The 14722-nt window shown below is 37.2% G+C and overlaps 2 protein-coding genes across 4 annotated transcripts; both read left to right on the forward strand.

Annotated features, from left to right (window-relative positions):
• Positions 1–184: 184 nt before the first annotated feature.
• LOC137731018 (sucrose transport protein SUC3) lies at positions 185–5767 on the forward strand. Of its 3 annotated transcripts, none has more exons than XM_068470057.2 (14): positions 185–789; positions 1373–1438; positions 1695–1793; positions 1914–1953; positions 2034–2118; positions 2263–2296; positions 2435–2534; positions 2774–2849; positions 3495–3848; positions 4016–4159; positions 4269–4502; positions 4592–4655; positions 4753–4796; positions 5325–5767. In XM_068470057.2, exons 3-14 carry the CDS (start codon positions 1727–1729, stop codon positions 5490–5492), a joined length of 1410 nt encoding a protein of 469 aa, XP_068326158.1. In that variant the 5' UTR covers positions 185–789; positions 1373–1438; positions 1695–1726; the 3' UTR covers positions 5493–5767. The 3 variants fall into 3 exon arrangements, 2 of the variants coding, with proteins under 2 accessions (XP_068326158.1, XP_068326157.1); XR_015957756.1 differs by having other exon boundaries at positions 215–789; positions 1889–1953; positions 4753–5124; XM_068470056.2 differs by having other exon boundaries at positions 215–789; positions 1889–1953.
• Positions 5768–11545: 5778 nt separating this feature from the next.
• Positions 11546–14383, forward strand: LOC137731382 (homeobox-leucine zipper protein ATHB-13). Its single transcript, XM_068470492.2, has 3 exons — positions 11546–12777; positions 12914–13290; positions 13808–14383. The coding sequence occupies exons 1-3, from the start codon at positions 12648–12650 to the stop codon at positions 14159–14161; spliced, it is 861 nt and encodes a 286-aa protein (XP_068326593.1). The 5' UTR covers positions 11546–12647; the 3' UTR covers positions 14162–14383.
• The last annotated feature ends 339 nt before the right edge of the window (positions 14384–14722 follow it).

The raw sequence follows: 14722 nt of genomic DNA on the forward strand, positions 1-14722 counted from the left end.
AATTTCTAGGTCATACACTTTGAATTTCCATAAAGTAGAAACTTCAAAATGGGAAAGTACAAAAAAGTGTGGGCTATCATGTAAATTCGACTCAACTTCCGATCAAAGCGATTCCAAGTCAACTTCCGATTTAAAAAAATACAGAATTACGTATTTTTAAGTCCGAACCACGCAATGAGCCCACAACGTCACATTAAATGGGCTTTATAAAATTGGCGGGGGCCCAAAAAACTGATAAACCGAAAGCGGGAGCCGGAGTAGGAGTCCTCATGGTGCTGCGGTGTACGGTAGATCGGCAACCGAAATGCGAGCAGACTCTTCGCACGCACGCACACCCGCCCAAATTTGACCCACCTGCAAATCTCTGCACACGCGCTAATGAATCCTTCGCAGTTCTGACGCCGAAATCCGATCTACATGCAAAAACCTAGATCCGCACCATTTTTCCGATTAATGCGCGGGAAATTGAGCTTCTGAGTCGCGGCCATTACTAAGTGAAACCGAGTCGCCATGGCGGGAAGGACGGACTCGGAGTCCATCCGGGTGCCGTACAGGAACCTGAGGAGGGATGCGGAAGTGGAAATGATGGCGACGGACGAGCCTCATCATCATATCGACCTCAATTCGCCTACGTCGTCCTCCCCTAGGGTTCCAAATGGGAGCGGGCCGCCGGGACAGCCCGGACACAAACACAATACTCTTTTGACTCTCGTTCTCAGCTGCACGGTCGCCGCCGGTGTGCAATTCGGTTGGGCGTTGCAGCTTTCGCTTTTAACTCCTTACATACAGGTTAGATTTTGGACCAGATGCATGTTAAAAATCAAATTTTCTGCATTGTTGTCCTAATTTGCTATATAGTTTTGAATTCTTGAGAAAAATTACAAGTAATGTTATGCTTTTTTAATTTCAAGTATATTTTGATAATTAAATAGATAATCTGTAAGCCCTGTGATACATGAACGTGAAATGTTCATAATCTTGATTGGTGCATTCTGTAGTGGCAGAAAATGTTCAACTAAGCTCACGTTGTAACTCCACATCTTCACATTTTGTGCTTTCCCGCCCTCATCCTACGGATTTCGCTAATGAACTTTGGGATGGCTCAATGTAGAAAATGAAGAGAATGATGTAGTGTATGCGCCTAATACAAACGCATGGTTACTGTTAGTGTGAAGAGTGTTGACATAATGTAGTGTACGCGGAGTATGAATGTATCCTTACTGTTAGTGTGCAAACAGAATGTATCTTTATTTATCTTCTCAATGCATATTGTTTCTTGTTCTCTTGTATCGCTACTGCAAATGTTTGTGCTAATTTTTGTTTATTTAAAGCATATTTGGCTAACTAGCCACTGATTGACGTTTTGTTGCAGACTCTCGGAATAGGGCATGCATTTTCTTCATTTATTTGGCTTTGTGGCCCTATTACAGGCCTTGTGGTAAGTGATGGCAGCTAGTTTTCAACAATTCTGACTGTAACATATATGTCGTAACCTTTATAATCGTGTTGGTCTATTTGATGGGGCGCAAACATATCTCCTAAAGGGGCGATTTTAATCTTGCCTACTATTGGTGCATGCGCCTTCATGATTATTTTGGCTATTGGAATATTTTGTGAGGGTTAGGGTTGAAGCTATCTGGATATTGTTTAAACATTTTCTTTCCTTCAGTTATATCAACTTTTATTTTCTTCAGGTTCAACCTTGTGTTGGTATTTGGAGTGACAAATGCTCTTTAAAATTGGGAAGAAGACGCCCTTTCATTCTTGCAGGATCTCTCATGATTTCAGTTTCCGTAAGTGCGGAGAATTTTCGTACTTTACCATTATTTCTTAATGTAATTGGGGTATGCCTTTTTTATTATTTGCTAAACTAAGTCTTGTAATTTAGGTGGTGTTAATCGGGTTTTCTGCAGACGTTGGATACTTATTAGGAGATACAAAGGAGCATTGCAGGTTTTTGTTGCCTTTTGGTGATTGTTTTTGATATTACAAAAACCCATTAACTGTTAGCTAATTCATTTGAGGAAATGCAGCACATTCAAAGGTACCCGGACAAGGGCAGCCTTTGTCTTTATTATTGGATTTTGGTTGCTGGATCTTGCCAACAATACAGTGCAGGTAAGGCTTCTAATACTATCAATGTGTGATCGATCACAATGTATAACGGATTACACTGTAGTTTCCCAATGAAAAATAAAAATCACACTATTAGTAGAATGGTTTTTATGTCTCAGCATAAAGTGTAACTTGTAATTTTTGTAGGGACCAGCTCGTGCTCTTCTGGCTGATCTAGCAGGTGACTTTCTCCCCAGGCTGTTATGGAACTAGTCACATTTATGTTTATGGTTTGTTTTGTTTTATTTATAAGAATTTAAAGTATGTAATACTTTCTCTGAACATCATATGCTGGTTGCAACTTGCAACTATATTTTAGGCCCTGAGCAACGTAATACTGCAAATGCTGTGTTTTGCTCATGGATGGCCGTTGGTAACATCCTAGGATTTTCTGCTGGTGCAAGTGGAAATTGGCACAGGTGAAACTTCTCAAATATATTTCTCTTATTTCTTTGGTAATGGAATATTTTTGTGCATTGGCATGTGTGTGCACATGACCCTTACACTAAACCGTTTTTATAACATTTTGCCGTCCGAACCTAATCAAACTTAGTTTGCACTAACTGAATTCTGCTTTTTAGTACATAATATAGACTTACAGTTTGCGAATCCACTTCTATGCATGGTTTATTTGTCTGACAATTTTGTTTCTGGGCAGATGGTTTCCTTTCCTTCTGAGTAGAGCTTGCTGTGAAGCCTGTGGAAATCTTAAAGCAGCATTTCTTATTGCAGTGGTGAGTAATCAGCGTGCACAGAAGTGCATGTATTTGTAAAGTCATCTTCTACTGTTCAAATTATACTAATTTTTTTTGGGTGGTCAGTGATTGACAATTCTAACAGCAAATGTGCTTTCTCCATAATGCCGCTTGAAATCCATGAATTGTAATATCTACTCTTGTGACTTCTTTCCTGATTTGTTCCATCTTTTTTTATTAGCTTAAGAATGAATGGAAGATTCACTATTAACTACCGGGTTCTTGCAGTTTTCTGTGTTGTGCTGAGCTAATTTGCGCAGTCATTAATCTTTCTTTCAGTAGATGGTGTATTTCTTATATGATGGTCCCAGATTACGATATCTTTTAATGTCTGGGACAAGTAATAAAAACTTTGGCTGGTCTTGTTAATATGATGTATATTGAGTTTAGTAACTGAGGTAGATATGATATGCTTATATCAGTATATAGTTGGTTAAAGAAACCATATACATCAATTCATGAAGTTTCTAAAATTTTCATTAAGCATGTTTTTGAAGGCATAGAGTTGTTCATTAGTTCATTTCACTTTCAAATAAGAACTTCAGTGTTGCAATTGGTGCTGAGGGTATGTTTAGTGTATTGCACTCTTTACAACTCTAGATAATAAGCATGTTATTTGTGCAGATCTTTCTCACTTTGTGTACACTTGTTACAATGTATTTTGCTGAGGAGGTTCCGCTCACTACGTATCAACCGAACCCTTTATCAGATTCTGCTCCTTTATTGGATGATCCCCAACAAAATGGTCTTGAGCTTTCTAAGTTGAAGCGTGATAAGCAAGTTATCGATAATGCAAATGGAAGCAGAATTGACTATGAAAGGGATATAAATCTGAAGGAGGCCATCTCAAAAGTTGAGGAAGATAAGAATGGTGGTTTTAATGACGGACCTGGAGCAGTGTTAGTCAATCTGTTGACCAGTTTAAGGCATTTACCACCAGCAATGCATTCAGTGCTAATTGTTATGGCTCTTACATGGGTACGTGACACTGTTATTTTGCATGAACTTTTCCATTTCGCCCTTATTAATATCATTTTTGCTGATTTCTGTTTGTTCATATTTGGTATCATTAAAATTTCTAGAGTGTTTGTTGCCATTACGAGGTTCTGTTTTGAACTCATCTTTGTTTCAATTCTTACATGCAGTTATCCTGGTTTCCATTCTTTCTTTTTGATACGGATTGGATGGGTAGGGAAGTATATCATGGGGATCCGAAAGGGAACTCAGCCAAAATACAAGCTTATGATCAGGGTGTCAGAGAAGGTGCATTCGGTTTATTATTGAATTCAGTAAGAACTCAAAATTGAGAACCGGTACTTGACTTCCAAAAGTTGTCATACGTAATTTAAATGTTATTGAGGAACCTTTAATTGAAGCTTCTCTTTTTCTGGGGCGTAGGTTGTTCTTGGCATCAGTTCTTTCCTAATTGAGCCAATGTGCCAGCGGATGGGTGCAAGACTAGTGTGGGCAATGAGCAATTTTATTGTGTTTGCCTGCATGGCAGGCACCGCTATCATAAGTTTAATATCTGTTACAGAGTATTCTAAAGGGATTGAACATGTAATTGGGGGGAATGAAAATATCAGGATTGCTTCCCTGATTGTTTTTGCTCTTCTTGGCTTCCCACTTGCTGTGAGTATTAGTGTACCTGTATTAAATGTCCATTTACTGCAATAGCTGCCCCGAAGTACGCAAAGAACTGAGTATGTTGTGTGTTGCAGATTACCTACAGCGTTCCCTTTTCCGTTACAGCCGAGTTGACTGCCGATGCCGGTGGTGGCCAAGGTTTGTGTGTTTTTTTCTTTGAATCTAGCAACTTCTTTCTCTGTGTCATTGCTGAACTTGGTGATTTAAATTCTCACGTGTTTTTACTATTGTGCAGGACTGGCTATTGGAGTTTTGAATCTTGCAATTGTTATTCCACAGGTAGTTAGGTTGTAGTCCTGTTTTATCACTTGTTGAGCTCAATCATGCAATGCTGCAAGTTGTTGTCTGTTGGATCTTTTTTCTTGTTTTGGTGATACACTTCACTGTTACTTTGCTTGGTATACATGCTTATATACGTTCTCCTTCTCTCCAACCCCCTTTTACTTTCTCACCGGTAAAATCTCATAACAAAGTTTGTTATTTCGCTTGCAAAATTTTGACCTGATCGTGGGTCATGTTTGGGGAGAGTGCCAAATTCTAAACGATCCCAGCCTGAACCCGACAAAAAATGAACTAGAAGTTGGACCAAGGTCAAGCCTATGATGAGGTCTAATAGTGTGGCCGTGTAACTTGGTTCTCTGTGTTTCTCAAAATCCCTTTATTCATTATAACCTGGGTCATGATATCTGCATTTGGATAGACCTGTTTCTTATTCCGGTTCCTCCAGATTTACAGACACAGTTCATAACTTCTTTTTTTCTTCAAGTTTGGTAGTGCTGATTTCATGTTTCTTGTTAAATTGCGCAGATGATTGTGTCTCTTGGTGCGGGGCCATGGGATGCTTTATTTGGGGGAGGAAATATACCTGCCTTTGTTTTGGCCTCCTTCGCTGCCCTTGCTGGCGGCATTATCGCAGCTCGCAGACTACCAAATCTTTCGAGTTCCTTCAAGTCAACCGGTTTTCATTTTGGGTAATCACAAAAGCAGTTCACCTGGTCGGCTAATGACAGAAGCAACTCATCAGATGATGACCACCCGTTATATGATTCAACCATACCGGAGCATTTGCTCTCCGAGGGATTGCTCTGGCTCTAGAATATGCGTACGTATCACACTTACCAACACCCATTCCATAAATTCATTCTTTTTTTTTTTGCCTCACTTCGTATGTAGAGTGTACATTGTCAGTTACATGAAAAGGATATACATACATGCATATAATGCTAATGCCGCTCTAAGAAAATTGTTCACTTCTTCCTCATCCGGTTAACATTTTACAATTGTGTATATAATTTCGTAAGACTTTTTATGTTGTGGCCGGGTTCCGGCTAGCCTGATCTTAATATGGCCGGTGGCTACCACTACTTTCCCGTCGCCGGTACCCAAATTTGATGGAAGTAAACGTTAGTTAGATTAATGTAGATGATAATATACAATCAAGAGAAGGAAATAAATGAGTTTATATGATGTTGATGGAGGTTAAGTGGTCGGTTTGTATTAGTCTAATCATCCTTTATGTCCTCTTCAAGTCTCATGCTAGAGATTCGCTAGATTGTACTGCTTCTGCTTGACTAACATTTTACTCATAAAAAGTTGTCTGAGAAAAAAAGTTTTCTGTATCTTAATTTGTCAATGTCTGCTTTATTTACTTGTGTTTCGAACCGATTCACCCAAATGTTTCCCCTAATTAAGAGTTGATTAGTTGTATTAATTGCGATTAATTATATGCGGAGTCCATGTTCTAAGGAAATTTTTTAGTATGCTGGAAATATTTGAAATTTTTTGTTTTCGAATTCCTAACCAATTTACCCTTAGTGTATCGCGTCGGATCTCAGCACAATGAAAAATCTCTTCGTATTCTGTCTGGAAACGTCTCAAAATCGGTTGGCGGCCGGTCTATTCTAAAAATACAAAAAAATAGAAATTATAATCGGTGGATAAATTTGCTTCTTTTTTCCCACTCCAATTAAATTCTGACATCAGCATCAGATTACCAGTCTCAGTTTTCCAAATTCCAGATCATGGGTCCAGCAAAATGGACGGGTCAGATGAATCACTGTCCCCACCTCACGCACTGGATCCAGAAAAAACTAAAAGCCATCGTACAGGTTTAAAAGTGATTCTCAAAACGGTCACGTAATTTCAATTTTTTCTTTTTGTATTATTCAATTTTGGAATCGTATTAATTTATGTTTTGGAGTTAATTTTTTTCATTAGGTTTATGACGTGTGAAGTGTGAGACTCATTTATGAGCTAATACAATACAAAATATTGATTTTGGAGCTTTCGCAATTTGCTTCTCCTGAATCAATACTTTGTGTCTCAAAACGACAACCAATCATCCAGTTTAGTTCAAACTATGAAATATTAGATGTTTAAACATACATAATGTACAAATTGATTCAATTTTAATCTTCATGATGTTGTAATGTGAAAAAGTTTGAAATCTCAGAGCTTATTTTGTTGAAAATCATCTCAAATCCAAAGAACGTAAAATATAATTAGTCTAATAACAAATAAATAAACGCATATGTATTATATGGATAATGCTAGAGAGACCAACTGTTTAGACCAAATTTTGTAAATCATATGACGTGGTTATTGATAATTGAATTATTATTTAAATATTGATTATAAACTATTTTTTTTTAATCATACATCATACAGTTTACAAAAATTAATCTAAAAAATTGATTGACGTGACATTACTCATATTGTATAAGAGCAGAACCGAAGCATGAGTGGTTACTGGTTGAGGAATCACTATCAATGCATATCTCCTCTAACCAAAAAGCAAATCCCAGAAAAAAAATAACAATTAAATTCAACAAATAAAAGAAAGAGAAAAAATCTTCTAATTTCTAAAGAAAGATATATATGCATGGACAGAGAGAGAGAAAGAGAGAGAGAGAGTGGAGTGACGTACGCAATGGAATAGAAGGGCACATGAAAACAGCTGAAGCCATGAGCGCATGTGGAGAGGAGAAGATTCAGCTATTTCAGCTCATTTTTTTATTCCCAAACATACTTATTTAGATGAGAAATTTTTCAATATTATCAGAAACACGGTTTAGTATACTAAATGTCATAGTATAATTTTTTTAAATTTTATTTTACAAGTTTTCAATTGATTATATTGTTACAATTGATATACTATGCCGCGTGTTCGGCACACTGAAAAATCTCGCTACCCGGATCTTGTTATCTCCTTTTTCTTTTCTTTTTTATTTTTATTCTTTATGGAATTTAATAAAACAAAGAAAAGAAAAACAGATAGATATAGGTAATATTAAGGTTCTAAATTAATTAAGCGGTTTGGGAACATGCATGGATATGATATCCACCCCATTCCATTGGATTTGGGGTCAAACAGCACACCACCGCTGCAATTTCACAACTCAATTCTAATAGAGGCATGTGATTTGGCTGCCTACGCTCTCCTGTCTTTGCCAAATATTAAGGAAGTGGATCCTGTCCTGAGCTCAGGATGAGAATCCTCATGAGCAGTCTATTCAGACCGTTCAAACTTGATCCAACATTTGTAATTATTATAACTTTTAAAATGATCTCTTATTTTGAGCCGTTGGATCAAATTTCAACGGTCCAGATAAACTGTTTAGGAGGATCTCCATCCTGAGCCCAGGAGAGGATCCAGTTCCAAATATTAAACCCACTGTTTATGTTTACTAGTGGCACCTCCACATGTCCCATCATCACCAATATTCTATATTATATATGCTCTTTTAAATCTTCGATCAGACAGAGTGATACTTGGATGGTCTGACCTATCTCATAAAGGGATAAGATTTTTTGTATTTACGCTCATGTAACAGAGTTTTCTTGTGCAGCAATCCTATATTTCAATATATAGGAGGGGTGCTAGGCTCAGTCATCCATGACAATGAGCTGTCGTTTTATGTGAATTAGTTATGCATCAACGACTCACAACACGATTGAACTTAAGTTATCATAATCCAAACAAGATTCAATCCCCTCGGTTACAAAAGCTCCATTCCACTTGAAATAAATAAATAAGCCTAATTCACAATCTGCCCCCTCTCCATGTATGGTATTAATCTCTAGTTTTTTGTTAATTACTAGAATTAATTAAAGAATTGAGAAGTACATTTTTTTCTTCTTAATTGACCAATGAATGAAATGTTGGGTTATATTAAACTGATAACAACATATAACCAACTTTATCAGTTTAATATAACTCAACTTTTTTGTTGAGCTAGTAAGCATTGTTCTCTTCGTTGTATCAATTCTTAGGTTCGAATCTTAACATAAGCAATCATTCTTGGTAGACGGTCTGTAAAAACCAAAAAAAGGGACTTAGACTCCCTCTTTAAGTCCTCGAAGAGGTTTGTAGTATGCTTTAGCCTTGGGACGAGGTAGCTATCACATTCCCGAATAGAATCTCTTTAGAAAGAAAATCTTTTGTCTCATGATAACCTGCTTCGGTTCCCTCACGAAACTTTCGTTATTAGATTAGCCATATGCCTACATGTTTCTAGCGATTCACGTAGCTAAAAAGTTGGGTTATATGTGATTGTGTCAGTGTATCATATCATGCATGCTAAGTCGCTAACAAGAAACCAAGAAGCGATATTTAATCAAATCCAATGACGTCCGATCAGGCAAATGTCAATTGCATCAAATCGTATACCAATTTGTGTCCGTGTACATGTCACCATGGCCAACTTAACTAGTTTTGGATTAATACAACGACCATGCATGGATGGATACTTTAGTCATTTCATGGGTCCCCTCTTGCTTCTCTTTCTTGACATCTTCATACATTTTTGTGTTGTCCATATTCTTTACATTACATTTTTATGCTATGCAAGCTTAGATTCCCATCATATAGAATTTTATGGATGGGAAAAAAAAAAAAAGATGAACTGAAGTAGGTAACAAGCTAAGCTAACCTTTTTTGTTCGGAGTAATATATGGCACAAGTACGTTTAACAATGTAATAAAGTATAATTTATATTGAGTGGGTTCGTTCTAATTGCATTCAAACATGTTGTGATAAAACCCACTTCCATTGGGCTAGCATGTGATTAACTTGGAGTTGGAGATAGTACAATACGTGACCCATTCTGATGTCCTCTTTGAAATTTTGACTACGTCTCTATTGTGGTGTCTTGTGATATGAAATAGCAGATATATGTACAAAGTCCTTGTCTAAGCCTAGATTTCTACTTCTCAGAACCAAACTCTCTCTTCGGTTACCTCAGCTCAATTTAAGGGGGCATATTAAGGACAATAGTGTAAAAGATAAAACTTGGCAGAGCCAATTTTGTAAATAATTTGATGTTCTGTTATAGTTTGTTATTTGGACAGTTAGCATTTGTTGCAGTGAGTTGTCAACAAATTTGTGCGTTGAGTTACGCATAAATACCAATTTTGTAATCTTATTACAATTCAATGAAAGATAATTTTCCAAATACCCCTACTATGAGAATTGAGACCCTCTTTGGATCTCTGTGTTCAAAGTCGGCGGACCCAGATATCCGGACCACTTATTTTAAATCCTACGTCATCTATTAGCCCATCTCACTGACCACCTCACACAAACTAAAAATCCAAATCTCTCTCTTCCTTAAATGGCCCGAATCTTTGTGTCCGCTGGCTCTAAACTTCAAAATCTGGAGAGAATCTCGATTCCTACAGTGCTTTCAATGCCCTTTATCTTTTTATCCTTTCCAGCTGATAACGCTCTTTGCCGTTTCTTTTTAATGCACGGAAAGAGCAATGCAGCTGCATTTTCTAATTTTAACTTTGTACAAGTCCTTTCACCCCTTTACGTACACTTGAAGTTTGACAAAGTTATGTAAGGAATCTAGTCCCACACCAAAAATGTTCATGCATGCAGCTGCGTGCTAGCTGCCGCTGAGTCCCACACACTATTTAGCATCTCGGTAAAGTTTTCAATGATCGGTACGAGTTAGAACTGAACAGTGATCACATAAAATACTACTGTTACTGCGTAATTAGAAACTAAAAATATAGTGATGATGTTGATCAAAGTTTTGGAATTGAAGGGGTGGACTGTGGAGGGATGATAACATGCCATTTGGTAATTGAGGTGGCGTGGCAGAACAGATCAAAGAGAGAGGAGCAAGCGGTGAGATATATATATATATGTGTGTGTGTGTATATATATATATGTATGTATGTATGTATGTATGTATGTATGTATGTATGTATATGCATGCATATATGGGTAAAATATCCTAGATTATGATGGGTACGCAGAGACAAAAAAGGACCAGCTCTTAGCCTTAGTAGTAGGGTTTATGACAACAACCCTTGCCTGGGCATTTCCAACCCATTCGTTTTCACAATCACTACGTACTATTTCTCCATTCGAATTCACAGCTGCATGCGAGAGAGAGAGAGAGAGAATGCAAAAGAATGATAATACTAGGGAGATCAAAAATTTTAAATTTAATTGCAAATCAAATGATGTGTCACCAATAAGAAACAAACATGTTAATTGATGTTTAATTAATAATTCAATTATCTACAATCATATCATTTATTTCGCGAATTTAATTTAAAAAATTCAGTATTCCTAACATTACTCCTTACTCCCAAAAGGAAGGATAAAATGGATGGATGATGTGAAAGAGCTTCATCCTAATCCACGATACCTGTTGGTGGGTTAGGTAGCAAACCCTGCCCCCCTCTTTGGACCCCATTCCCTTCATTCCTGCCTCCGCCTCCTCGCTCGCTCTCTCTCTCTCTCTCTCTCTCTCTCTCTCTCTCTCTCTCTCTCTCTCTCTCTCTCTCTCTCTCTCAGAGTCACTAGCCAACTCATTTTTTCATTTCTTTTCCTTAAGTAATTGGTTTCTTTTACTTTACATAACTAAAATCATCAATCATATTACTTTACTCTTTTTCTAATGAAACCCAAACCCAAAGTCCTTTCACTTTTTATAGGACACCCAAGTTCCATCCCAACAATGATCTCTCTGGCTTATATAATTCTACAACGATTTCACAAGGTGCGTTTCTTTGGAGTCCAAAAGAGGGACCTTTCTTTTTTTCTCTCCAAGGTCACCCACTTCACATTGTAAAAGCATAGACATTGAACCACCTGTGTTTTTCCTTTTAACTCACAATGAAATCAAACTAGTGAAGAGCTCCCATTTCCACTTCTAAAATTAATCTTAAAGAAAATTGTCTTCCTTCTTATTTTGAACGAGCGGTATTCTACACTAGTTTCTTTTATCAAGTTCGGTTAGGTGTAGTATTTAAAATATCGATATGCAAATTTATGAAAATATCGATATCAATTGTCTTTGATGGAAATTATGAAAATTGCAATGGTGTGGGTATATCATTCATATCTAGTCGAAATTAGAGAAAAGTTCTTAAAAAAAATCAAAAGTTCGAAATCTGCAATGGATTCGGTCAAATTTTCTCTAGTGAATAAGTAAATATTATCGATATTCATTGATGTCCCTAAATCTTGGCGATATACGGTGAAGTTTCTATTTCACCCCCTTCCCATTTCCATATCGATCCTTGATTTTTCGGATATTTCGACGAAAATATCAACAATTTCGTGAATATTTTAAACATTGATTAGGTGAAAAAGGTGGATATATTACCTAAATCAACTGAGCTAACTAATATCTGTATCACAAACTCTATTCTTAAGAAATATCGCTACCTTCTGTCAATCCCCTCATAAAGACCAAAAAGTCTTTATATTGCATGTAAAAAGTCTATATATTGCTTGTAATTGAAAAAAGAAAAAAGAGAAATCACATCCTATAAACAAAGAGAAGCATAAAAGAATCCTGCACTCTCTCCCACCCACAGCTAGCCCTCAAATGTGTGTGTGTATATATTTATATATAGAAAAATACATAAATTCCTAGAAGCTACTGATAAAGTATATAAGCCATCCACTGCAACAATTTGTGCATCCCCTTCCATTTGAAGAAATTTCATTCCCTTTTGAATGTTTCAGCAAAAAAATTTCATTTCCTTCCGTGATAAATCTACAAACCCTTCTTTTCCTTCACCAACAGTTAGATTCTGTGCCACTCTGAACATGGCAGCTGCTAGATCATTAAGATTGGTGGCAAGAGCTTGATTAATCATCAAGCCATGACTGCCAATGGGATGGCCTTCTTCTCTACAAACTTCATGCTTCAAACCCCCCATGACCGTGATGACCACCAACCTCCCACTTCTCTCAGTCCAATGATGCCTTCCTGCACACCTCAAGATTTCCACGGTATTTCTTTCTGCAATTTTGACATTGATTCGTTTTGTTTGATTAATTAAGTTCATTAGTAGTAGTGGGTCGCTGGTCCGTCTCGCTGATCCGTCTATATGAAATCTTGACATTAATATTTGTTGTGTTTATGCAGGCGTGGCATCGTTTCTAGGAAAGCGATCGGTGTCATTTTCAGGGATTGAGTTGGGAGAAGAAGCTCATGGGGAGGATGACTTATCAGATGATGGGTCACAGGCAGGGGAGAAGAAGAGGAGGTTGAACATGGAGCAAGTGAAGACTCTTGAGAAGAACTTCGAGTTGGGGAACAAGCTTGAGCCTGAGAGGAAAATGCAGCTGGCCAGGGCTCTTGGTTTGCAACCGAGACAGATTGCTATATGGTTTCAGAACAGGAGGGCCAGGTGGAAGACAAAGCAATTGGAGAAAGATTATGATCTCCTCAAGAGGCAGTTTGATGCCATCAAAGCTGACAATGATGCTCTCCAATCTCGGAACCAAAAACTTCAAGCTGAGGTTAGTTCAATTCGAATAAATGATCTTTAAAAGTACCCATGAAATGAAGAAAATCAAGTTATGTCTCAACAAACCGACTTAGTCAAGTTAGCTATAGCAGTTCTGAATCTCTATTTTCGTTGTTTAAGTTAGACTTGTCGCTCTAATCGAGTTTTGGATATGATTGTGGTCTGGTTCTGTTGATTATGGTTCGGAAATTAATCATCTGCCCTTCATCTAAAAGATTTTTGCTTTTTTGACTATCAAATTGTTGTATCATAATTATTGAGGACCTTTATAACTGTTTGGTCATTTGGGGTCCCCTGAACCAATAATCTTTGATTACATAAAGTTGCTTTTTCCAAGATAGATTCAACTTTTTGATGCACTGATTAATTGGTCATGATTCGCGGGCTAAAAGGGTAATCAATCATCACTCTAACAGTAGAGATCTTTTGTGTTTTTTTATTACACCTTTGAATTAGTCCGACTATGAAATAGACCTTCTTTTTTTCGCTGATAAATTTATTGGGTGCAGATAATGGCATTAAAAAACAGAGAACCAGCAGAATCCATCAACCTCAACAAAGACACAGAGGGATCTTGCAGCAACAGAAGCGAAAACAACTCCGACATAAAACTGGACATTTCGAGAACACCGGCAATCGACAGCCCTCCCTCGTCTCACCATCATCAAAATCCAACCCTTTTTTCGTCTTCAATAATAAGGCCAGCCCAGCTCTTCCAAAACACATCAAGGACTGAAGCAATGCAATGCCAGAAGATCGATCAGATGGTCAAAGAAGAAAGCTTGACCAACATGTTCTGTGGCATCGACGATCAGTCTGCTGCTGGGTTTTGGCCTTGGTTGGAACACCATCAGTTTAATTAAGCAATGAAATAATCAAAGAGGCAACAAACCAAATTACCATGTTAATTTCTATCAGTTTTTAATTAAAATATTCCGTGTTCTTGGTGATTAGATTAAAGTTTTATGGGATGAAAAAAAATCCAGGTGAATTTTAATTGCATTTTAGTAGCTAGTGACTGACTGAGTGTTGCAGCAGCTCCTAGCTAGCATGGGCCATGAAATAAAAAAGCGATTTCTCTCCTCCTTTAGTTGTGAATTTTTTTTTTTAGTATATAGTCGATTTTCTCCCTAATTTTCTGTCAAAAATTCCTTTTTATTTTCTTAATGTTCAATCTACCAAATTTACCGAAAAGTTAGAAAACATTTTGATGGCGGAATATTGGACATTTATAAGTTTAGAGAGAAAATTAACCAGACAAAGTTACAAAAGTCCCAGAGAATCTTCTTACTTTCGAATCATGCCACTGTACTGTCAATGAAAATTTGCTCACGAGTGCTGTGAAGAAAAGTCCTTTTACAATGATTTGTTTGCTGATATCATCAAATCCAATACAAAGTGGAGAACAAAATCTACTACTTGAA

Source organism: Pyrus communis, chromosome 16 (genome assembly GCF_041283825.1).
Source record: "Pyrus communis isolate YQ-2024b chromosome 16, ASM4128382v1, whole genome shotgun sequence".
NCBI classification, from domain to species: Eukaryota; Viridiplantae; Streptophyta; class Magnoliopsida; order Rosales; family Rosaceae; genus Pyrus; species Pyrus communis.